The sequence below is a fragment of the Gnatocerus cornutus genome, chromosome 7 (genome assembly GCF_029298725.1).
Source record: "Gnatocerus cornutus isolate USDA-ARS CGAHR chromosome 7, icGnaCorn1.1, whole genome shotgun sequence".
Lineage (NCBI taxonomy): Eukaryota > Metazoa > Arthropoda > Insecta > Coleoptera > Tenebrionidae > Gnatocerus > Gnatocerus cornutus.
Genome location: NC_142239.1, coordinates 13,043,835 through 13,069,074, shown reverse-complemented (window position 1 = coordinate 13,069,074; position 25,240 = coordinate 13,043,835). Strand labels below are relative to the sequence as shown.

The following is a 25,240-nucleotide window of genomic DNA, read 5'->3' as shown; positions in this document are numbered from 1 at the left end:
TGTTTTCAACAGACCCATAAATTATAGTACCGCATTGCAATCAGCGGTACTATAATTTATGCAATATCATAAACACGCAAGCAAAGCAATTAAAAAACGCTAAAACTCCTGCTGCAGTATACTTGGTTGCCTACAAACTTTCAATTCCTGCTGATTCTCCCACAATTCAAATAATATTAAACCTCTGATGCAGCAAAATTAATATAGACAGAAGAATGATAATAACAACTCATTCTTACGCAACGATGACTGTAGAATTCTACAAATTTGTTTCCAATCACATTTCGCAAGAAATTCGTTGCAAATTCCCACGATGAACCATTCTCACCCATGGTAGTCCGTGACGTCACACGTGTAATGCCGCAAAGCCGGTGGCTTGTAGAGGTGGTCACCACGTTTCTGCTCCTATACTTAGCAAATATTCAGCAGTTCTGACTCAGACACGTCGTGCTTTCGCGCTCTTTGGCGTACGTCCAAACTTCACTTGCTTTTGAGTGTTAGTGAGCATAATTGCCAACATGATTTATTATAATCAATGGATTTGTGTTAAGTACTTGAAAAAGTACCAGTGAGTTGATAGTTCGGCCCTACATTACGGAGTTTCGTCCTTTGAATTTTGGTAAGAGCGGAGCCGATTTTCAACAAAACCACATTATTATTATTTTTTAATTACACGTTAATTTAATTCCACCGTCTGATTTAATTGATGACATTTTGCAGTTTTCATGAAAGCGCGTTTTAAGTGACATTTCTGTTTTCCCCGACGAAAGTTTTTCTTGGAACTTTCATGAATTTTCCGCATTCAAGTCCGACAGCAACTTTGCCAATTTATGAATGAAAATTAAATTTATAGGCACCGTCTATAAATAGCTTTTATTATAGTATAGTAGTAAGGCTAAATTTGGATTTGCGATCATAAAAAATCGAGATTAAAAACTGTGCCAATCCCTCGCATTTTCGCAAACTCCGGAAAGAGTGTCTCTTGTGGAATGCTAGAGAAGCGTTACTTTCCGGATTTAACAGGTTCTTCGGCACCGCTATTGAATAAAATCTACTGTTAAAAGAGCTTTTGCGTTGTTTATTTACCTTTTTTTCTCGAAGAACAAGTCATCCTTCTCACGTGGTAACCGAAGAACTAAATGTCGAGGTTTCAATCTAAAAATATCGGAGTTTAAATAGGTAGCTCGTGGCGACTTCTTTGATAGCACCGTAAGGTTCAACCTCGAGGACTTTTCAACTTATTAGAGCGAGGTCAGTTTGATGGAAAATTAAGAAAAGTGAGTACAGAAAGCGGATTGTTTAGGATGAAAATTGGGTTACACCGTTGTAAAGTTTCCTACAAATGAAAGAAATTGGACTCGTGACATGTGATAAGAGGTGATAAGCAGAAATAGCGCGGTGTGTTATCAACTTATCAAACGTTTTATTTAATTCAGTGGATTTGTAGGGCTTTGTGATTAGTGTCAACTTCTTCATTTCTTGCACTTCTTACTACATCGCTACTTTTTTTCTAATTCTTTAATCAGCCTATTAACATTCTCAGAAGGTTAACATGCTTCGGCTTCTACTAACTTTCCTTGTATGTTAATGTGCTTCTTACTAGAATATCCATTGTTGTAAAGTTAAAGTCAATAATATTGCAGGAAATTTAAACTAAATGTTTAAACGGTGTTATAAAATATTTTCAAGAAAAGATGTTCTCAAGAACTTTGGGTGATGAAATGGTAAAGTTAGGAATGTTATTTTATGGCAGAAAAATGCAAAATTTTACCTCGGGGAAGGATTTAGTAATTCTAAGAAAGAAACTCTTTGGCTTTCTATTGCTACAATATCAAAAGATATAATTATTTAATTAAATTTACGTAACAACAAATTGGACATTGTTCACTTTTTTTTTTCTTGGATTATTTATTATTGTTAGTTGTGGTTTATTTACTTTATCTTAACCGTTTGGATTTTTTATTATCTTTATAATCGTTGCATTGACTTTTGCAATTCTATAGATTTTTTTTCTTTGTATGAATTCCAAATTTTCTATCCGTTAAAGTCTCTAAATTGTTTAGATTTTTTAGACTTTTGGACTTTTTTGGAATTTTTGGATATTTAGGATTGCTAAATTCAGTTTTTTTGTTTTTTTTGTTATATCGCTTTTGTATCTTGCTAATCTTTGAATATTTTTTATTATCTTTATTTTCCTAGGATGTAGTAGGATTATGTTTTCCTAGGATCCCCAGTTTTTTAGGTTTCTTATCTTTTTCCTGGCTTATAGTTTTATTGAATTTTTCTAGAGATTGAATAAAATATGAATTTATTGTGGGATTTAAAATTTGTCATCTTCTAATTTATTTTGGTATTTACTTAGAACTTTTCAATTTTTTGCACAATTTTCAGACCGTTTTTCACAACTTGAATCATTTTATTTTCTTAGACTTATGACTGTTTTGAACATTTATTTCGTGTTTTTTGAATTTTTGTCATGTTCTAGATCTTCTAAATTTATTTTCTTTATTTATATTCTATTTATTTTTTGAATGTTTTAAATATTTTGTTATTTTAATATTCCTTGAAGTAATTCGATTTTCTAGATGGTCTAAATCTTTTTCTGGAAAATATTTATATTGCAAATTTTTCGAACTAAAAGGATTATATAAATTCTCGAAATTTTCAATACGCTTTGATATTTTAGATTTTATATTTTGTAAAAGTTTTTAAATTTTTTCCTGAATTCTCCAGATTTTCTAGATTTTTTTATGATTCCGAAATTTTCAATTTTTTGAACAGAAACTTGCTAGCTTGGAACACGAGAAATACATTTGAAAATCTGAAAACTGAACCTGAAAGTTTAAAAAAAGTGAGATTACGAGCCTCACTGAAAACCTAAAAGTATGAGAATTTTAGACTGCAAAATTGACCTAAAAAATCCATAAATCCAAAACCTGAGCATTTGATTTAGCACGAATTTTATGGAAAAAATTGGAGATTTTAGCATCTAGAAGTACTGAAAATGAGCACTGATGTTGATTAAAAATTTTAGAATCTAAAAATTTGCGAAAATCCTGAGCAACAACTTCCGATCTTGATTGCGCCGATCTGAAAACCAGAAAATTAATTCAGATTTGACGAAGTGGGAATTTTAAAAAATCCTGAGATCTTGAAAACTTAGATTTTAGAAACAGATGTGAAGTATCTAAAAAAAATGAGGTTTTAAGCGCACTTTACGAGTTCCTTTGAACAAATTACGACAATCTGATTCTGTCTCATGCACTTACAATAATAATAATAATTAAGGTATGACTTTCAACTTTGCATTTACGTCAATGTTCTTCCAGGAGTCCTCAACATATTGTAATGTTTTCAAGAAGATAAATTCTGTTTCTGGAAATAGCGTAAAAACTATCAACTCATTTATCAATCAATCAATTAGTATTTGGCCTTGCAATCTCTGAAATGTAAACGTAACCCATTTAGCCTGTTACTAAACACCACTGTCATTGTCAATGTCGGTACTAAACAAAACAAGAAATATCGCATTTAATTATTCACAATTTGGGTGACAAATCGTGGTGAAATTCATTCAATTCGCATTCTTGGCACAGCGAAACTAATCTACTTTGTATTTCACCTTTTCGTTCTTATGAGACTCGGATATCCTTCACGTAATAAATAACAGCTCTCGGAGCACGTATTCAACACCTTTAGACGAAGGTTAAGATAGATAAAAGACGTCTTAGATGCGCGATTGATTGGCATTGCTATAACGACTACGATTATGCAACAATTAATTAAAATAATACCGTAATTTGCAGCATTGAGATTAAAAAGGGGATAAGGTCAGTATTTATTTCTGCAGTTTGTGAATGAAAGTTTCGTCGTCTCTAGAAAATGAGACTTCTGTACTTACAGCTGTTATTACGTTTTTTATGGTTAATTATTTCATTTCTTGTTTCCTGTATAATTATCCAGTCAGGGTTGACTGTAAGTCTAACAACGCAACGTCATTATTTACACCGAAAGGGTCCGTTTTTCCTGCCGTCATTCAGGAAAAACCAGTTCCTGCAGGACGATTTTAACGGTTGTCGGCGCCCCCTTTCAGGTTACCTGTCTCCATGATATCGATTATTACGCTGCTTTACATTAACCTGCATGGGCACTGTGCCCATATAATTTATAGAATTGCTTCTGCAAGGAATGCTACCTGCAATATGTCGTGTAAGCGGTGGCGCCAACGACCTAGTCACGCCAACATGAATTGTGTATTACAAGGGCGAACTAGGGCAAAGGGATCCGATTAAATCTGAAACTTTGCGTAATTACTGCACTTGCAGATGCGGGTGCATTGAACTAGTTTTAGGCCGCACGAAAGGAGAATTTGGGCGATCATTAATGAGATTTTTGCGCGGATTGTTTCCGGTCGAGAGCGGTAATTTCGTACCAGGAAGTCCGCCACGTTCTGTGAAATTGCAACTTTCAAATTATTAAATTAAATTGTGATCAGACTTTGTTATTTTGCGCTCGTTTACATAAATGCAATTCGCACGTGTGATTTTGTTTATAACGCCAAACGAAGTGTAAAACTAAAACCGACTAGATTAAATTACAGATTACTTTTCAGTCGTTAAAAATCCACTAGCGAAATAAGCACTTTCGTTGGCCGATTTCTCCTCAAACTGTTCAAAATCAATTTTGCAGTAAATGTTTTGAATTCCTGTCGATCGCGTTTCCGAAATGATTGACATTCGGTGATCAGTCAGTACCGAATGTGAAAAAAAATAAACAAGTTTGATGTTTCTTTTCGTATGATCAGTTTTAACGGATTTGCATGCCACAACAGAGGAGATCTCCAGAGGTCAAGTGTTGGTTCCATTCTGTTTTTCTTCGTTATTAATGAACTGCCCTCTTATCAGTTGTCTGGCAAAGGTCATATTGGTATTTATTAATAGAATTAATAAGCAGAAAAATTGTGTTATGCAAATAGACTGCGTTTTTAGTTTAATTAAACTTCCGATTTTCGTTTTCTTTTTTTAGTGTGAAATTCTAAAATTCAGTACAGGTACCTACAGGGAACTAGTAAAAAATAAGTTTCTAACTTAATTTTAAAGAATTATATTTTTAAAGAATTTATATTTCCCAGCAGATTTCATTGATGTTGGATTAAAATTAAAATGACCAGAGTTACAGGAACAGTTGAATTTTTAGTCGGCTCTAAAAACAATTCTAAAAATTTTTTTATTGGTTCTAAATTTTTGTAATTCAACACAGTGAATCAACGGACTTTAAGTAGTAGTGTCTCTAAATTTCAATGGTTTGCCACTTAAACTACAGAAAATGCAGAATTTAAAACGAAATGGTGTAAATTTTGTTAATTAAAATAATAAGTACAAAGTTTTTTTATGGGTTCTTAAATTTTAATTTACCACAGTTAATAAGCGTGACGAAAGTAGTAACGTCACCAAAAGTTATATCTTTTCCACTTATACAACTGCAGTTATAGAATTTAAAAGAAAATAATGAACATATTTTGATAATTAAAAAACAAAAATTTCCAAACATTTTTTAGGTAAAAAATTTTGAAATTTGCGACAGTTAATAATGGAAATAATATAATGAAGAATAGAATACAATAGAAGGAATTTGAAACGAGCTCAAGAATAATTTTTAAAAACTTGTTGCAAATTTCCCACTCTTTGCTTATAATTTAAATAATCCTAAAAACTACTTGTCGCTCCCACTAAAGTTTACGAAAACAATTTAAATGAAAATCATTCGAACGTTATGACAATTCGCAATCCTTTCACTGTTCGTGTTACTGAACTCATCGACCCAGTAATTGTTAAAAAACTCATGCAAATTTATTCCGCTATCAAATTGAGGAAAAAACGCAGAACTTCAAATGAAAATAGCAGTGAAACCGAGAAAATCAAGGTTCTGCAAACAGTTAATTACGCTCGAGTTTCCAGGAATTTTCTATTGAAAAAACTAGATAAATAACGAACACAATTGGAATTTTCCGAGTTTATCAGACTCGTGAAAATAATGGGATTTCAGCAAGGACGGAGCTGATTTTCGTCAATGCTGTCTCCTAAATTTTAAAATTTGCCCTCTGTATATTTATACGATTGTTAATTGCGGGTATAATTCAAGTCATTTCAATAAACCTCGTCTCGACGTATCCCAGACCCAGTTTCCGGTTAAGTTCAGTTAAAAATACGGTGGATTTTGCCAAAACACAGATTTGAAAGTTTTCGGGTCGAAGATTTAGAAATGAAGATGCCACTGAAAGTTGAGTTAATTTGTAACTTGATATTTACTTCTTACATTACCATTTTTTCGTTGTAATTAGCACGTGTTAACACAGATGACTTTCTACTGGTGTCAAATTGACTTGACAACAGAAATGGTTGCTTGGAACGCGTCATTTTATTCAAGGAAAAGTTATAAACTTAGAATTATGTTATTCCATGTTTAAAAATCAACAGAACAAGCTTTATTCTTCAACAATTCAAGTCTCTAAGAATCGTTTAACAATGAAAGTGCTAATTATTCAAGCACTCTTTCCTTCGGCCACTTCGCGGCTCGTGCCAGAATTTCAAACTCCTGCTGGAATATACGCCAACCTGTTTTAGAATCAGCAGTTTCAATAACATGAATATTCCTATCTTCCCATCATTTTTGTAAATTTATTTGTGTGATGCACGTGCCTCAATTTATTATAAATTATGATTATTATTACATATTGTCGTACAGTTAAATGACTCAGAAATAATATTGGAAAATTATACGCCATTGCAGACAATGCAATTAAAACAGAAATATAATTAAAATTAAAATGGAGTTGTTGTGGAAAGTGCTTAGCACAAAAAATTATGAGAATGACGCTTGGGCTCTGAAATTTTAGAGTTTCATTCGATTTATTTGGACATATAAAAAACTGAAAAAATCTTGGACTCTTAGATGTGGAAATTTTGAAATTATTAATTGTCGGATGACGAATTTCTTTGATCAGAAAGTAAATATGCAAAAACATGCGTAACAAATTGAACAAACTATAAAATTAAGTGATCTTGGCAACAGAATAATTACAATAGTAAATCGCTCTCCGTTTTAATGTCTAAATAGAAGTTTCCTTGTGTTAAATAATCAGGAAGCTCCATAAATGTTTCTAAACATGCAGATTGATTTTGTTTGGAACAAATTTTAAAATAGAGGAGAGGAGATCACTGACATAATAAAGTGACGGAAATAGCCAAAAGGAAATTTTGGAAAAATTGATCTCCAAAACGGTATTTTCTGCTTTTTCATCTTGTTCCGTCCTCTTATCTATTACAACCGGTCTGTTGCGAAAACGTGTTGCAAATGACCGCAAAGTTCATCTGATACCACAAGGTTAAGTAGTTATTTATGATTTTATGAAATATTGATTAAAGGAGCCACGAGAAAAAATTTAATTTCTTTAATTTAAAGTCTTTGATTCGTTTAAATACAAGAAAATACAGGAAATATTAATTAATAAACTCTCGGAACGATTTGCAACGTGTTCCGTCTAATTTTATCTGTTTGGGATCTCTTATTAATATTTAGAAATTATTACTCCAAACAGTGTACCATCGTACCTGATGATGAAAATCTTATTTATGTTTTGTTCGTTCTTACGAAACTTTTTACCCTTTAGAAATGAGTAATTCTTCATTAATAACAGATTATTATTATCCCATGATTGATTTCCTAACGTTGAAACTAGAAATTCTGCATAATCATTGGTTGAAATTCATCCTGAAGGAAGTCCCACTTTTTTGGTTATCAAATGACAAAGCTTATGGTTTTTTACAGTGACGTAATGTTTACAATTATGGAGTTTGTAGACATTACGTTTCACGGTCTGTTTTTTTGTTTGCTGATAGGTAAAGTTTTTAATTATGTAGAGTTATGTATCTCTGTGGTCTGTTTTTTTAAGTGCATCGAACGGCGAGGTATTTTTATTTCCGTACGAAATTTGTGTTCTTATTAGAAAATTACATTTTTTTTAGTATTATTTTTAGTATTCAACAATTTTATAATCTGGCGACCTTAATGGACGTCTCAGAAGAAATGTTAACTCAAAATTTTATTGTTTTAGCGTTAGAATTGTCAAAATTTTGAAAACTAATAAAAAATTTGGAAATTTGAGATCGTTCTCAAAACAAAAAATTCTAAAGTTCTTATTTTTTGCACTAAAATTTTGTAAGTTAGCACACTTAATAAACATATCAGAAGTAATGAAATTCCAAAATTTGATTGTCTTACCGTTCACATTAACAAAATAAGGGTAACGGACAGAAAATTTAGAAATTTGAGTTTGTCTTCAAAGCGAAAAATTCTGAAATTATCCATTTCTTGCTCTATAATTTTGTAATGTAGCACACTTAATAACCATATCAGAAGTAATAAAATCTCAAAATTTGATTGTCTTAGGGTTAATACTAACAAAATTAAGGAAACGGATAAAAAAATTCGAAATTTGAGTTCGTCCTCAAAACGAAAAATTCTAAAATTTTCATTTTTTACTCTACAATTTTGTAATTTGGCACATTTATTAAACATATCGAAAGTAATAAAATCCCAAAATTTGATCGTCTTAGCGTTAATACTAAGAAAATTAGAGAAACGGACAGAAAATTTGGAAATTTGAGTCCATTTTCAAATGATTCTAAATTCTAAATTAAAAACTAAAAACTATCAGAATTACGGAATAAAATTAAAGAAAAACTTTTAACACTCATCACTTGTCGTTTCATCTAATAAAATGATAAAAATTCAGGTTTATTTCCTCTGCGGTTGAGTATTTTTCAATTGAGGGCAACGAACAATGTTTTATATTTGCGATCCAATTCATAAAAGTCAGCTGTAGTGGAAAATTAATGTGCCACATAATTTAGCAGGAAAAAATAGAACAGAGAACAGTAAAAATTGTATAATTCATGTAAAACCTAACGAAAAGAAGTGATTTAAACATCATAATACTCTTTAATGTTTATGTTCTCTTAGCCTAGATTTAGTGCATTACTTAAATAAACTTTTTTCTGTAGAATTAGCCTTCATTTTCATGTAATGGAACCATCAAACGGATGGGTTTTCAATGCGCAGTTATTTTTAGCCGAGTGAAATTGGCAATTTGTGTCATTTTTCGTAGCTTCGGTCGTTGTCACCTGCAAAAGTCAACAAATAACTACAAAGTGGAATTTAATTTCATATTTGCTCACGTCTTTATGCTCGTTGCAATGAACCTGCGACATTCCTAATGACACATCTTTTTTTTTTCAGGTACAAATCGTGAAAATGTTCCTGAAACCAAACAAAGTGTGATATTAGATATTATTTAGTGATATTCAAGCCAGTATTTTCCTCCCACAATGACCGCCAACAAGCAATGACGAACAATAACAAAGTAATGCTCGACGAAGTTAAAGTAGACAATGAACATAAATGTGAACAACTGGAGAAGCTTTTGCAAAATTCCAAAGTCCCGACTGTGGTCCCGGCACAACTCCCCTTGCCCGTCATCGAAAGCAGGAGAAAATCCGAAGGGAGTCTACTGGGGTCGTTCAACAGGATCCGTTTATCCATCGGAAACGGCTCCAAGGATGCGCCTAATGGACACGTTTTCAGCAGGTAACTGGCCTAATTACCATTCTCTTTGGATCATCTCCAAACCGAATTGCTCTACTTTTTGTACTAAATGTTTGTAAAACGGACAATTGGATTTGTGCCACTCGTAAAGACAGGGCCGTATTTGCGCGGAATGGCTATCGGTGGTGCTTTTTTAATAATTCGGTAAGCGATAATTTTAAGTGGAACTAATTTGAATACAATATGATAAATTGGGAAAATTTGTGACTGGCAGTTATTTACGGCGATCGTGGGTACCTTGGGTGATGTTTTATAAGAAATTCGTGTTGGTTTGTCACGTGGAGGTCAGCGTGTCATTGCAGTTGGTAGATAATAAATTTAAATTGAAGTGGGTTGCTACGTACAAAAGTGGAAATTCGGTTAGAGCGAATTTAACGTCTTTAATGGTGTAATTCGATTAACTAAGGGGAGAATGGAAGTGGAAAATATTTTAGTTTTGTTACCGTTGAAAAATGGAAATTTAACGCAAATTTCGTGTAGTTTCTAAACGTGTTAAAAGTAGTTTCTCCTCCAAATTAATGGAAAATCATGACGACTCTAAAAATCAAAATTCTTGGTATAAAATTGAAGAAACGTGTCTAGAGTAGTAACCTTCCCAAATTTCATTCTTTTAGGGATGAAATTGCGAAAGTTACGGAATTTAATACAAAATGATGCAATTTTTGTCCCGTAAACTGCAAAAAAAATATTTCTTTCTCCATCAAATTTCGTTATATTAGCGATACGAATGAAGAAGTTTTCTAAAAATTTCTAAAAATACTATTTTTTAATTTAATTTTTTCTAATTTGGTTAAGTTTATAAACGAGTTAAAGGTAGTATATAGCTCCACCAAATTTAATTCAAATTTTATTTACTGTTAAAACTCTTGAAGTGTCAATTTAGTAACAAGGGATGCAATTTTTGACTCGAAAAAGCCCAAAAAAAATCTTGGTTTAAAATGTTATAATTTGGCTTGTTTAAAGTGTCTTCTCCAGCGTTCACAGTTTTAACGATAAAATTACCGCAGTTATAGAATGTAATAAAAATGAGGGCAATTTTTGATTCGTTTTTACACCAAAAATTTCTAAAAGTTGTGTTTTTTGGTCTAAACTTTTCTAATTTGGACTGATTAATTAACGCATCGAAAGTAGCATTTACTTCAAATTTGGTTGTTTTAGCGATACAATTACAGAAGTTATGAAATTTAATAGAAAATGAGAATTCATAGAACGAAAAATTCTAAAATTTGAGTTTATTGTTCTACAATTTTATAATTTTGCCCACTTAATAAACATATTGGAAGTAATGAAATCTCAAAATTTGGCTGTTTTAGCGTTAGAATTAGCAGAATTACAGAAACGGATAGAGAAGAATTTTATTTTTGAATCTAAAATTATTTAATTTGGCGTAAAAAATTATAATACAGTAAATAGTTTCCAAAGTATCAATTTTGCTCTTCACCTTTCAGCAGTAGCAGCGTATAAAATGCACTTAAAGTCGCATCTCACCAAATTAACACATCCGAGTTTTTTTTAGCAGCAAACGGCAGGAATCTCTGTCGTCATTTGATAAATAGCTACAACTCGATTTCGCAACATCTAAACAAATCTCTCATCGACTTTTAATCCGCTTTGCCTTTATCTTGACACTGAACTCTCACATTACTGTATCACCAACTTCCTCTCACCAGCTGTCCGAATCTAAAAATCCAAATCACGATAAAAATAAACTCGGTGGGTGTTCACTTCACAACCACAAAAACAGCTCCATATTTCGCAAGAATCTTTCCGAAATGAAGAAACAATTTTGAAAAATCCAGGGCCATCGACGTGTTGCCGATCATAATTAAAATAGAATTTGCAAACTGAGCCAAATTCTGTCGTGCCCGAATTGTGTCGTCAAATACTTTTAGTTTGGTTTGGCTGTGAGTAGAGGTTGGCAGAATTGTTCTTGCATTTATTTCGTTTTTGTGATAAGCATGGCGAGATTTCAGTGCGGTTTGACTGTGTTGGTGAAGTGTCGGTGTTTTTTACTAAAAATCGCCCGACCAAATCGGTTTGTTTACACTAATTGTTCTTCATTGAAAAGAAAGCGATGATGCAACTGGTTTCCATAATCGGTGCTGTTAGTATGAATGTCGACTTTTATGGAAATGCGGTGCAAGAGTCGGGGGCCACTTTTTCGTCATTAGCCTCGATTTTTTAGGGTTGTGTTTTTTCATTTATTTTTAATGACTGTTTACTGCGAAGTTTTTAATAGACGGGACTTGGCCGGTATGTTGTTAAATGTCGATCTACTTTGCATAGTTTGAGACGTTTTTACTTTAAATATGAGGAAGTGTCGATCACAAGCTTCCTGAAGAGTGTGGGAGATGGTGGCGATCTTTAATGAGCTTTTAGAAGAATTGATAAATTGTAGAAGGCTTCGGTTTATGGTTTGTAGTTTTATTGAACTCGTAAACTTTGCTCTTTAATCAGTTGGACATTTATGCTTGTGGTGATGGAATTATTAGAGCTAACCGATCAAAAGAGAGACGTTTTTAAGAAATATTTTCAATGTCCAAAAACTTTTTTTTATCAACAGATTTTACCAAATTTTCAGTTCTTTTATTTTTCTGATTCTGATTGATTTCTTATAGACCTTATTTTGCTTTTTCTCATTTGAAAATGTTTAGATTTAGTTAATTTTCAATCTCAGGTAATTAATTCGTTTTTTGTAGTCTTCAATAAATAATAATAATAGGGCCAAAAATAGCATTTCCTTAAAAAAATGTTTTTTTTTGGCTTTAAAATTGGTCACGGATTAAAAGTAGTACATATGTCCTCTCAATTTGCTAGTTTTAGTTGAGAATTATCAAAATTATGAAAAAATGGTTGGAATTTTTGGTTCATACTGAAAAAGTATTTGACATTTTTATTCGAATTAAAAATGAAGAATATTACCTAGATTTTCAGTTTCTTTGCTGTTCTAAAATTTTGTAATTTGGTGGGTGACGGAAGCAGTAAAACCTTAAAATTTAACTGTTTCAACTATAAAACTACCAAATCTACGAAATGTAATATAAAATGTTCTTTGGTCTTAAAAATAAAAATTTTTCTTTTTTTGTTCTAAAAATTTCGGTTTTTTTAAATTAATTTTGGGAACCTAATTCTGCTTCCACACGTCATATTTTTCAAAATCCGAGATCTTTCCCACTGTTAAATACTCATGACGGCTTTAAAATTCGCAGAATTTCGTCAATAATCTTATCAGCTTTCATAACTCAACCGTTGGCATAACTGATGATTCGGAAAATGACGTCGATTCAGCGCAATTTTTTTTACCGCAATTTTAATTGCGCCGACACGACATTTCTCAATCGCCACGTTCCTGATTTTTCATCCTCGTACTTTTGGCAGAATTCCATTCTTAATTATTCAAAAATAACGTGACCACCTCTGCGTCGATTTCCAGCATTTCCAACGCAATTAAATTAAAAAAAGTGCGATTAAAATGATTCTGCACGAACGACCTTGTGTGCTAGAATTTTCGGCGGCGAATATTAATTTCGGTTTATGATCAATTAAGAAAATAGGGAGGCAGTAACTTTTCCATCGTTTAGTAGCACTGAAAATGTGGTTTAAAGGTCTGTCTTTTGGATGGCCGACTGATATCGGGAAATGCGTTTCATTGTGCGAGACATTTTCTTTCCTTCCAGACGTTTGACAACAAACGCAAGTGCAAGAACTTGGCAAAGGTTTGTTTATTTTTGCGTACGTACAGCCGGGAATAGCCAGCAGTTTTTTAGAGACAGATATTTTTATTGGCTTCGAATGGGACTTAAGTCTACTAAACTTTACCAATTAAGAAATGAGGAAATAACTGGTTTTGAAGACGTACTACAAAGAAAAATCGAAGATGGCGTGGGTTCAATGAATAATTTTTACCGTTAAAGTTGGGTCTTGCTAGTTACCAACTAAACACGAACAAAATTTCAATTTCGTTTGATATCGTCAATTTTATTTTAGAGCGAGGCTATTTTAGTGTACACTAAATTTAATTTACCATAAATACACGTGTCTTGAAAAATTAGGCGGGCCATGACTTTGTTCCATAGGTTGGTAGCCCTGAAAAAAATTGAAAATACGACAACTGAGAACATGTCTTATTGTAGTCATGGCTTGCTTGATTTTTACCCGGTTTATAAAAATACATGGGCTTAGTTGTCAAGGTGAAAACATTTTTTTATTTATTTCCGACATGTACTTGAGAATTTTCATTAATCAATTTTACCAATAACTTTTCTCGTATTATTATGAACATTAATTCTATCTTTAGAAAATCGGAAAGTTTTCAGTTCGAGCTCTATAAACATAAATAGTTGTGTGATTAATTTTCATAAGCAATGAATTCGTAAACAACATCCTGTCGTTGCTTATTAATCCGAGGAAGAATACGTTCAATTTAATTCGCAAATTTTATTTGGAAAATGTGCTCTTTTATGTTTTTCTCGCCAGTGGTTTCTAATTTTCACGTCCTAGATCTAGATTTTTCCATTCTCACGGTTTTTTTTCTTTTTTTAGATTCATTGAGAGGTTGCTCTTCCAAATTTTAGTTTCTAAGACAAATTAAAAAAATTAATTTTTAATTCTGTAGATATTTTGAAATTTCTTTGTTTCGCAGTTTAAACAGTTGGGCTTAATCACAAAATGGAGACAGTTCATAAAATCCACGCGTTTAGTAGACATTACAAATTTTATCAGAAACTGCGATCATTTTTTTTTAACTTTTACCAATTAAAAAAATTGTTTCGTTTTTAATTTTGTGGAAATTTTGAAAATTTGTCGTTTCTTTGCGTTTAAAACAATTGGAATTGACTGGAAAATACATATATTTACTAAAATCTACGTTTTTAGTAGACATTACAAATTTTATCAGAAAATACGACCAATTTTTTTATCTTCACAAATTAAAAAAATTGTTTCGTTTTTAATTTTATGGATGTTTTAAAAATTTTGTTGTTTGTCGGTTTGAAACAGTCGGGTTTTACTTGAAAATAAAAATATTTTCTAAAATTTACGCTTTTAGTAAACATTAGAAATTTTATTAGAACATACGAGTAAAATTTTGATCTAATAAATTAAAAAAAATCCATATTTTTTAATTCTGTGGATATTTTAAAGATTCTATGTTTCTTGTTCAAAACGGTCGAGATTTACTAGAAAATAGAGAAATTTTCTGAATTCCACGTTTTTAGTAGACATTGGAAATTTTTTTCAAAGAATACGAGCAATTTTTTGCTATTTTTTTCATTTAGTTTTTTTACAAGAATCGAACCCAAGAGCACAGAAATTTTAACATATAGAATATCTCGCAACCAAGCTATGTTCTAAACACTTCCTGTTAGCTATAGCATCTCTTTTAGAACACTAATTTAAGAAGACCTCTCGAACTATCAAATTCCATTTCAGTTTAATTTAGCCCACTGATGTATTATTCTCAAGAGAAAAAAGCTACACTCCTCACCCGAAAATAGCCCCCACGACTCTACAAATCCCAAGAAAAAATTGTTCAGATGCATCATCGCATTTCCTCTCAACCACTCTATCAGCTAATAAAATAATCCCTTTCAATCAATTTCGAAATCCTCTCGTTTTCAGTAAAACTGGCAACACCTTGTGATAATATGATTTCAATATCGTCAATAAATAATCCATCTAAAGACAGTTTTTATCTAATCAAGAGTGGTGTTTGTGTTAATAAATTGGTGGTGCTCCGATCCAATAAAGTTAATCTAATGTTGGTATTAAATTGATTGAAACTTGTGTTTGTGCGAAATTAAACGAGTTTGTGATCATTTCTTTCGTTGGAGCCATCATGGGGAGCATGGCGGGATTAAAAAGGTGCCTGTCACAGGTTTCCATGATGGCGCTCAAGGCATCCACTTCCGGGGAGGAGGCTTGGTTGCATGCCTGGCACAGGTTAATACTCACCTTTTATTACTAACAATTAATTTGGATTTATAAAAAAATTCTTATAAAATTTGGGTTGAAATTTTTACTGGGAACTTGACATCCCAAGAGATTTGCAATTTAAAACAATAGAACAATGGGGACGTGTCTTATCTTTCTGTCTTGACTCTGAAGACGTCACATGCTCATCCTGCATTGAACAAATTTTCTGTTTCCAACTTCGCAGAGCTGCGAGAATTGTTTCTTATTAACAAGTTCAACAAATGACGTAGATGTAGACACCAACAATTAAATCATTGAGTCAGCTGAAATAACGTTAGCTGCGATAAATCCAGATAATCTCTTAATACTGCCATAATAATTGTGTTAATTTCACCTTCAAATTGGGATTTAGACTTTGATAAATGAACCTCGAGTGGTTTACCTTGCGTTCGGTTTTTTCCTTCCTCCAGTCAAGTCTTGAGGATGAACCTATCATTAGACTTGCGATTCCAGACAGAGGTCAACGATTGATCATGCGATTTCGGTGGAATTTTTTTTTCTACAAGATTGTTCCACGAACCGCCCATGCTTCGTCATGTTTTTACAACAAAAATCTTGCCAACACGAGTTGTTATCAAAGTTTATAATAAATATTTTCTTCGATTTACTACGTTTTGTTCTCGGTATCTCCAACACAAACAGAATGAAGTTGGCAACGTTTTTGTGTTTTTATTACTTTTTGACTTGTTTGATTTATTATGTAAATGAGAGCGTTTACACAAATCATGCTGTATCCTCATTTGTCGTGAAGATTAAACTGAAATAAAAGTGAAACTTGTAAATTTTTTTGGAAGTGTTTATAGTTTTTTTGAGACACTGTTTATACAGGATTGGGTGTTACTGTCGTTGTTAACAGATTTAAAAATAACAATTATAAAATTGGATTTTCAATGTTTTTTATTCGTGTTTGGCAATCTAAAGCTGCAAAATTAAAGCAGAGTTATAAACATCGGTCACTTTCAGATTTATCAAATTCTTTTTTTTTAATTGTTCACTTCAAGAATAAGTTTCAGATTTTTAATTTTCCATTTCTGGGAGTTTTCAAATTGCTTTTGATTTTTAGAATCCTTCAAATTTTTGATCTTGGTAAATTAAAAAAATCGTTTCTTCTTTAATTCAGTGTATATTTTTTCGTTTTTCGCGGGATCGATCTTTTAATACACATTCAAAATTTTATTAGAAAATACGAGCAATTTTTTTGATATAGCAAGTTAAAAAATTCGCTTCTTTTTTAATTCTGTGAATATTATAAAATTTCTTCGTTTTTCGCATGAAAAGAGTTGAGATCTACTAGAAAATTGAAATATTTCGAAAATTTCTGGCTTTTAGTACACATTAAAAATTTTATTAGTAACTACAAGCGATTTTTGGTGACCTCAACAAATAAAAAAATTCGCTTTTTCTTTAAATCTGTGGATATGTTGAAAATTCTTCGTTTCTCGGTTTAAACAGTCGGGATTTACCAAAAAATAGAGATATTTCATAAAATCCACACCTTTAGTAGAGATTAGAAATTTTATTAGAAAATACGATAAATTTTTTGATCTTGGCAAATTAAAAAAATCGCTACTTTTTAAATTCTGTGATTATTTTGAAATTTCTGTGTTTCTGGCATTAAAACAGTCGAGATCTACTAGAAAGTAGAAACATTTTTAAAATTTCTGGCTTTTAGTAAAGCTTAGAATTTTTATTAGAAAATATGAGTAATTTTTTTGATCTTAACAAATTAAAAAATTAGGTTCTTCTTTTATTCTGTAGATATGTTGAAAATTCTTCGTTTCTGGAATTCAACACTTGGGTTTTACTAAAATAAAGTTCCTAAAATGCATGCTTTTAGTATAAACATTAAACATTTTATTAGAAAACGCGAAAATTGAAAAATTGAAAAATTTTTGAAAACTAAAAGAAATCGCATTTTTTTTTAATTCTCTGGATTTGTTGAAAATTTTTTGTAAGACCTAATATACTAGAAAATTGAGATATTTCTAACACCTCATGTTCTTAATAGACATTTAATTTAGAAATACGAGCAGTTTTTTGCTCTCAATAAATCCGACTGAATTAATTTATTGCTTATCATAACAGTGCTAGTAATTTAATATTACCACACCCACCTATCTCACATCTTATCAGCAGTGACAAATATTAATTAAATTGATTATGACTAATATTTCTTTGTAACAACCGGAACTATTAACTCAATTATTTCCACTTCTCGTAGATTTCCTCTTCGACTTTCATTCTACATGACCTGATTGGTAATCTCGCTAAGTGAACAAACATTAATAATTAATATTACGCAAATTCTTGTTTCTACATTTCTTATTCATGGATAAATGATTTAAGCGAACTTTGCTCTCGCCAGCGCTAACGGAAATTTCCATGAAAAATGACTTTCCGAACCGAATTTTTAATGAAATCTAAAATTTGTTCTAGCAAACGCTCCGGTAAAGGGTAAGTCGAAAGTAAATTCCTGCTTTCGGGGTAGTTTTGCACTTCACTCACGCAACTTCTATCACATTCGAAGCGAACAATACAAATTGCACATTGTCCACTTCTCGGAAATTCCCACGTCCAACCGTTTATTATTTTTGTTAAAATGCCAAACTTCTCAAATTGCTTTGTTCCTCTTCGCTATTCAACGGACCAAATCAACATCGCATATTCGCACACGTGGACTTCCAGGTGCTCTCCTGCGACTCATTCAAAAACTCGTTTGGAGATTTCAACGGTAGAACAGTGACGCAACTTTGTCGTACTCGAAACTGCACCGTTGAATATTAATGAGGCTCTTATTGTCAGCGACTGAATCATGGTCGCGGTCGATAATTACCTAATTGATGACACGTGGGATGATTGCTTTGTTTCCGTTGAAACGAAGATAAATAGAGTGTTGCAGGATGTGATTGTGGACCGAAGGTTGGCGGTTTCACATGCTAAATCGTGGGCCTTCGATGGGGACACACAACGTGAAACTCAACACTCTGTATACTTTGCATGATTGAATTTACAGCACCCTGTCGCTTCTGCACTTGACACTTTCTTCTTCTTCCAGATACAAGCAGTCTCGTTTCAACGCCCGCCGCATCCGCAAACGGGTGGTGTTCAAACACGGCGACTGCAACGTAGTCCAAGCGAATGTGGCCAAACGCCGCCGCAAGTATCTTCAAGACATCTTTACCACGTTAGTCGACGCTCAGTGGCGTTGGACTCTTTTAGTATTCGCGTTAAATTTCCTCGGTTCTTGGTTGGTGTTCGCCGTTGTTTGGTGGTTAATTGCGTATACTCATGGAGATCTTCTCGAAGAGCACCTTGTGAGTCTGGTTGGTGACTTCAACTTGTGCTAATTGGTGTTGATTATAGAATGGGACTGAACCATGGACTCCTTGTATCACCAACATCGTCGGTTTCACCTCTTGCTTCCTTTTTAGCGTGGAAACTCAACATACCATCGGATATGGAGGGCGGACGACCACGGAAGAGTGTCCAGAAGCGATCTTCGTCATGTGTCTACAAAGTATTGGGGGTGTTATGATCCAAGCTTTCATGGTTGGGGTGGTGTTCGCGAAACTCTCGCGGCCGAAGAAAAGAACGCAGACTTTGTTATTTTCGAGGAATGCGGTCATCAGCCATAGGGATGGCGTGCCGTGTTTAATGTTAAGGGTAGGGGATATGAGAAAGAGTCATATTATAGAAGCACATGTGAGAGCACAGCTCATCAAACATAAAGTAACGAAAGAGGGAGAAAGTCTACCATTCTTCCAGACGGAATTGAAGGTATGGGTAAGCATCATTGACGTTTTTTTTGAGTTGGATGGTTCTGGACTTTTTTGGTTTATGGGTATCCAGTTGTAGAAACATCCTCACGCTCAATTTTTAGGTTGGCGGCGATGGAGAAGAAGACAAGATCTTCTTCATTTGGCCCACGATGATTGTGCATAAGATTGATAAAAACTCGCCGCTTTACAACATGTCGGCGACTGATCTCTTGAGGGAAAGATTCGAAATTGTTGTTATTCTCGGTAAGTCGTAACACCTCTCATTCTTCTACAACTTAAATCCTCTTCTTCTTCAGAGGGTGTGATAGAGTCCACGGGCATGACCACCCAAGCGCGCTCCAGCTACCTCCCTTCAGAAATCCTGTGGGGCCACCGCTTCCAGTCGCTCATAACTTTCAAGAAGGAGTCCGGCGAGTACGAAGTTGACTATGCCCTCTTCAACAACACTATCGAAGTGGACACTCCTCTCTGTAGCGCAAAGCAGCTGGACGAGTACCGCGCCATGTCCAGCAACGAATGCGTGGGTAAGTACCATCCAACTCCCAACTTCACTCTTGTTTTCTCAGGTTTGCTTTCAGATCATTTGAGAACCGGTCTGTTTCCATCCATGCGAACCCATTCCAGTGATACCTTGTGCAGCATGGACTCCCTGTCGATCGATGAGCACATAGTGATGAAAGTTCCCACGAGTCCGATTCCAGTGACAGTGACCGCTCCGGAGGACTCGAAAGAGACGACTCCTTTGAGGAACGGCTCTATACCGAAAGCAACTTTACCAGTACCGGTCTAACGCCAGTTTTAAGTTAATTTATCAATGATACGCTTATTTGTATATAAGTAGTGTAGAATATCGCTGGTACGATATTTGTAAGTTCTCGTTTGAAGAGGCATTTTGTTGCGGAGCAAGAACAAGTGTTACTTCTTCATTTTGATTTGATCTCGTGTCGTGCGAAAATTTCCAGCGGTTATGTATGACGATACGTAAAGTAAAACTACCGATTTTCGCTTCTTAGTTTGTGTAAGTTCGTGTTTGGTATAGATGTCGCCACCTGTCATGCTTTTAATTTTATAACTAGTTTTTTTTTTTAATTTTTATAAGTTGGTCCATTTGTGTTCACGACTTTCTTTTACTTCACCAAACTTTTCTATTTATTTTTATACAGAGTACTTATGTAGTGTAGTACCTACTTGTCTGTTTAGGTTTTAACACTTAGGGTAAGTTTAAAATGTAAATAGACAGTGCCATACAATCCTTTAAGGAATTTTTCTACAAATGTAAAGTCAATAAATTATTTTAAAATCTCTATTTGAAGTTTTTTTTAATTTCTATGGTTTTGTTTTTTTTTATCTTTTTCAGGCTCTCTATCTTTTATATTTTCAATTTTTTATAGTACTGTTTAAGAATTTTGATTTATTACAAATTTGTTACATCTTTCCTGGTATTTAAGTCTTTTTTACACTTTCAAAAACTAGAGAATCTAAAAAGTATCTACAAAAAATAAAGACAACAGAGGAAGAATCTATGAAGTCGAAATAAAGTGTAGAGAATTTAGAAAGAATCTAAAGGAAATCTAACGAGAACTTGCAGAACGTAATAAAGACAAATTTTAAGATCAAACAGGATTCAAAGGAAATCTAGGAGCACCCGAAGTCTCTTAAAGAGAAGCCAAGAAAAATTTAAAGAAAATTAGATTTTTTTTTGATAATTAGAAGAAAGTAAAAAAACAGCTCAGAGAAAATCTAAAAAGAATCTAAAAAGAATTTAGAGAATCTAAGAAAAAATTTAAGTAGACTCAAGAAGATCGAACAGTAAAAAATATGTACCTATGTACCGAGAGAATTTAGAAAATATAATTAATTGTAAGGCGATAAATCTAGAAAATTTAAGAGAATTCAGAAATTTTAAGACATAAATTGTAAGACCTTGAAGAAGTCATGAATTTTTTGAAATAAGGTGTCTATTACAGCAATAGATTAAATTCAGGAGAGTAATGAATAAAATCTGTAAATCCAAGAAATTCGAAAAATTGTATTTGTTAAAATGTACTTCTAAGAATCACTAATTGATGAGAATCCAAGACTAAAAACCGGAAAAATCCCAAAAAAATCTCGATAGTCTACGGAATATCAGATAGAATTTAAAGAGATCTAAAAAAAATTCAAAAAGAGTGTAATCTAAAATCTAGAAAATTAGAATCTGTGACTTTAAATAGAATCGAGAGACTTTAAAGACAATCATACAAAAAAAATTTAACGAAAAAAAATCAGCAAAAATTTATGCCCAGTCTATAAAACTTTAACAGAGCTGAGAATTTAAGAAAATCAAAAAAGAAAACTAGAATACAGACAGACTAGAGAGCATCTAAAATTAATAAGATACTCTTATGACAATCTAATCAAAAGAGGAATCAAAGAGAATCTATTAAATCCATAAAATCTAGACACTCGACAAATAATCTAACAAGAATCTAAAAAAAAATTAATTTCAAACGAATTGTTTAGAAAATCCAATCGATTTAAATTGAGAATTTTAGAAAAATTCGAAGAAAATTAAAAAAAACAAAGTAAAATTAGGTAAAGAGAATCTAAAGAATTGTGAAAATTCAAATAGAACTAAAAAACATCTGATGACTAAAACAAAGAAAATTCTTAAGGTATTAACAGTCATTTTTTTTCTTGAGGGCCCAATATTTTTGCATCCATCTCCCCTTTTTAGATTTACTATTCGTTTAGATTTTTTTTCATTTAATCCAAAGGCCGATTTAAATTCGTTGTTTGTATTTCTACAAATTCTTTCAATATCTCAGATTCCTACATTTTTTTAAATTCGGTTTATTTTTTGACTTACTTTAAATTTTTAATACAATAATTGATACTCCAAATTTTCGATCCTCATCTTCAGTACTTATAATTTTTTATTTTTTTTTTTCAATTTGTCTGATTCTTTTTTCTATCAATGCTTTCCAAGTTTGTTTAGACAGAAAAATTCTTAATGAACGACAAAACTGTCAAATAATTTACGGCATCATAAAATTCATTTCTAAACTTATTATAAAATGACAAAAATCTTAAGCAAGCACAACAAACATTGCAAAACGAGCACGCTCAAATAACATAAATTTAATCAAAAACAAATACGACATGAAAATTTTATGATTTCTGCTCTTTTTTATTGCAAAATCTGAGATACGCTTTTTTCCGCTTAGTCACTTCCGATTTTGTATTCTTTTTAAAACAAATTTCTGCCAAATTAAAAAACTTTGTCAACAACTAAGCCAAACAAGATAACAAATCACGTTACTCTCTTCATATTAAGACCGCACCGAACTAATTAAATTTAACACTACTTCTGCTGCGGGTTGATATCGATAACAAAATCAGTGGTAATTTGAACGCGTCGACAATGATTGTGGACGGAAGAGAACGCAAATCGCTCATCACCAGTGAGAATCAGAGGGAGAGACACGCCTACAGCAATCCCGGATTTTTTTCCGGCAACTTTCATTATCCGGATTTGCAGGAGTTTGGCAGGCACGTATCAATAAAGACTTATAATTTGAAATAACGATTTACGGTTTAGGAGGTACTTGCCTTTTGTGAAGCCCCGGAAGAACCGCGACCGCGCCATCTTCAAAAATGGCGACTGTAACGTCCATCGCGTCAATTTTTCAAAACTCTCTTACCGCTACCTCCACGATATCTTCACTTCTTTGGTTGACATTCACTGGCGATGGAGTCTGATGATCTACGCTCTGGCATACTTCGTCTCTTGGTTGTTTTTCGCGTTGATTTGGTGGTTGATCATGTTTACTCATGGCGACTTGGAGGACGAGCATCTTCCTCCGAACCAAGCGGAGTCTAATTGGACTCCTTGCGTGCTCGGCATCCACAATTTCACTTCTTGTTATCTCTTCAGTCTCGAGACTCAGTACACCATCGGGTACGGTGTTCGTACCACCACTGAAGAGTGTCCTCAGGCTATTTTCATCATGTCCATGCAAGCTATCATTGGAATGACCGTCGACGCCTTTTTCCTTGGGATAGTTTTCGCGAAAATGACCCGTCCGATGTTGAGGAACTCCACACTTCTCTTCTCAAAGAACGCGCTTGTTAGCAGCCACGACGGAGATCTGTGTTTGATGTTTCGCGCTGGGGACATGCGAAAGAGTCCTCTAGTAGGAGCCAACATTCGAGCACAGTTGATAAAGTCAAAACAAACCAAAGAAGGAGAAGTCATCATTAACTACGTCACCGAGCTTGAGTTGAACATCGATGGCGGTGGTAACGACGTCTTCTTTCTTTGGCCGGTAGTTCTCTTTCACAAGATTAATGAAGATTCTCCTTTTTACCACTTATCAGCTAGTGATTTGGTGAAGGAGTACCTCGAGGTTGTCGTCGTACTTGAAGGAACTGTGGAAAGCACCGGACAGTCCATCCAAGCAAGAACTAGTTATTTAGGCAATGAGATTCTTTGGGGGTACAAATTCGAGCCGATTGTTAACCACCTCAAGCGCGCAGACTCGTATGATGTTAACTACGACAAATTTAACAGCGTTTATCCAGTGGAAACGCCTTTATGTTCAGCAGCGGAAATGGCGTCTTTTGGTAGAGCTCAATCTCTTCCTGGTAAGTTCCTCTTGATATGAAGAAGTTGTTGATTTTTCGTTGTAGATCACTTGAAACCGGAGTCTGTTTCTACTTCTTTCGGTGATGACGATGATGATGAAAGCGATGATGAAAGACCACTGAGGCCTCCGCCACCGAATACAAGGTCTAGAAGTGTTCCGAGGAATGTTCGGTACGATCCGTACGCTGCAACAAGTTATGTATGACTTATTTGCTGGCTTACTTAAGTAAGTTTGGGCTAAGTGGTCAGTGTACTTAAAGACAATAAAGGATAAGTTATTTTTAAGATTGTTCAATTATTATTATTGGAGTATTATTATTAATCTTTGAAGGTTGAGAAAACGGATTAGATTATGATCTCAGAATGTTCGGTAATTTACAATTTAGTCATCGTTTTCTGTCTTTTTTTTGTGGGACAGTCCTATAATTACATGACTCATTGTTTTTCACGATTTTTATTTATATTCTAAAAATATTCGGGTATTATATTCTCCGGCAAATTGTTAAAAGTTTAGCTCGTTGCTTGCATCAGATAATATTATAAATTTTTGAAATTTAATTTAGTTACTTCTTTTTTAAATCAAAGGTTTTTTTGAATTGTTTGTGTTTTTGGATTCAATTTTATTTAAAATTTATCCGTGCCCAACTACACAATTTTAGAACGAAAGGGAGAAATTTTAGAATAATTTTGGATAAAACCAAAATTTTGAAGACTTAAAGAAATTGTAATTTTGGTAGATTTGATGCTACAATAACGAAACTTGGCAAAATTACTATTTTTAACATGTTTATTAATTGTGCTTATTTACAAAATATTAGAGCAAAATAGGCAATTTTTAGAACTTTGTATTTACAAACCTACCTCTTCTTCAAAACAAAATGGAGAATTTAATTGAATTCGGATTAAAACACAAAAAGCAATTTATTTTATTGGCTCGCATTTTCTTATCGCCGAAGCTTTTATAACAAAAAACGCCTCCAACCAACCAACTTAATCGAAACTTTTAATTGATTGGCTAGATGTCTAACCCAGTTTATTGAATCAGTTTTTAAGACAAAATCGGAAAATCTAGAACTAAATTTGTTGTGTAATAACTAAATTTAAAAAAAAGCAAGAGTCTCTAATAAGAACCGAATAAATTTAGTTTTTTGATTCTTAAATTCTAAGAACTTGAAAGTAAATCTGAATCGGAAGAATC

The 25,240-nt window shown here is 33.1% G+C and overlaps 2 protein-coding genes across 10 annotated transcripts; both read left to right on the top strand.

Annotated features, from left to right (window-relative positions):
• The first annotated feature begins 347 nt into the window (after positions 1 to 347).
• Positions 348 to 20,719, top strand: Irk1 (Inwardly rectifying potassium channel 1). 9 transcript variants are annotated; one of them, XM_088040650.1, is made up of 8 exons: positions 348 to 619; positions 9,298 to 9,645; positions 18,073 to 18,090; positions 18,692 to 18,950; positions 19,000 to 19,419; positions 19,517 to 19,658; positions 19,712 to 19,939; positions 19,994 to 20,719. In XM_088040650.1, exons 2-8 carry the CDS (start codon positions 9,404 to 9,406, stop codon positions 20,203 to 20,205), a joined length of 1,521 nt encoding a protein of 506 aa, XP_087896776.1. In that variant the 5' UTR covers positions 348 to 619; positions 9,298 to 9,403; the 3' UTR covers positions 20,206 to 20,719. The 9 variants fall into 9 exon arrangements, with proteins under 9 accessions (XP_087896776.1, XP_087896778.1, XP_087896774.1 ...); XM_088040648.1 differs by having other exon boundaries at positions 349 to 619; positions 19,000 to 19,413; positions 19,982 to 20,719; XM_088040647.1 differs by having other exon boundaries at positions 350 to 619; positions 19,982 to 20,719.
• Positions 20,720 to 22,818: 2,099 nt separating this feature from the next.
• LOC148171155 (G protein-activated inward rectifier potassium channel 4-like) lies at positions 22,819 to 24,585 on the top strand. The gene is made up of 6 exons (XM_088042296.1): positions 22,819 to 22,946; positions 22,996 to 24,041; positions 24,087 to 24,241; positions 24,303 to 24,351; positions 24,405 to 24,482; positions 24,557 to 24,585. Exons 1-6 carry the CDS (start codon positions 22,819 to 22,821, stop codon positions 24,583 to 24,585), a joined length of 1,485 nt encoding a protein of 494 aa, XP_087898422.1.
• The last annotated feature ends 655 nt before the right edge of the window (positions 24,586 to 25,240 follow it).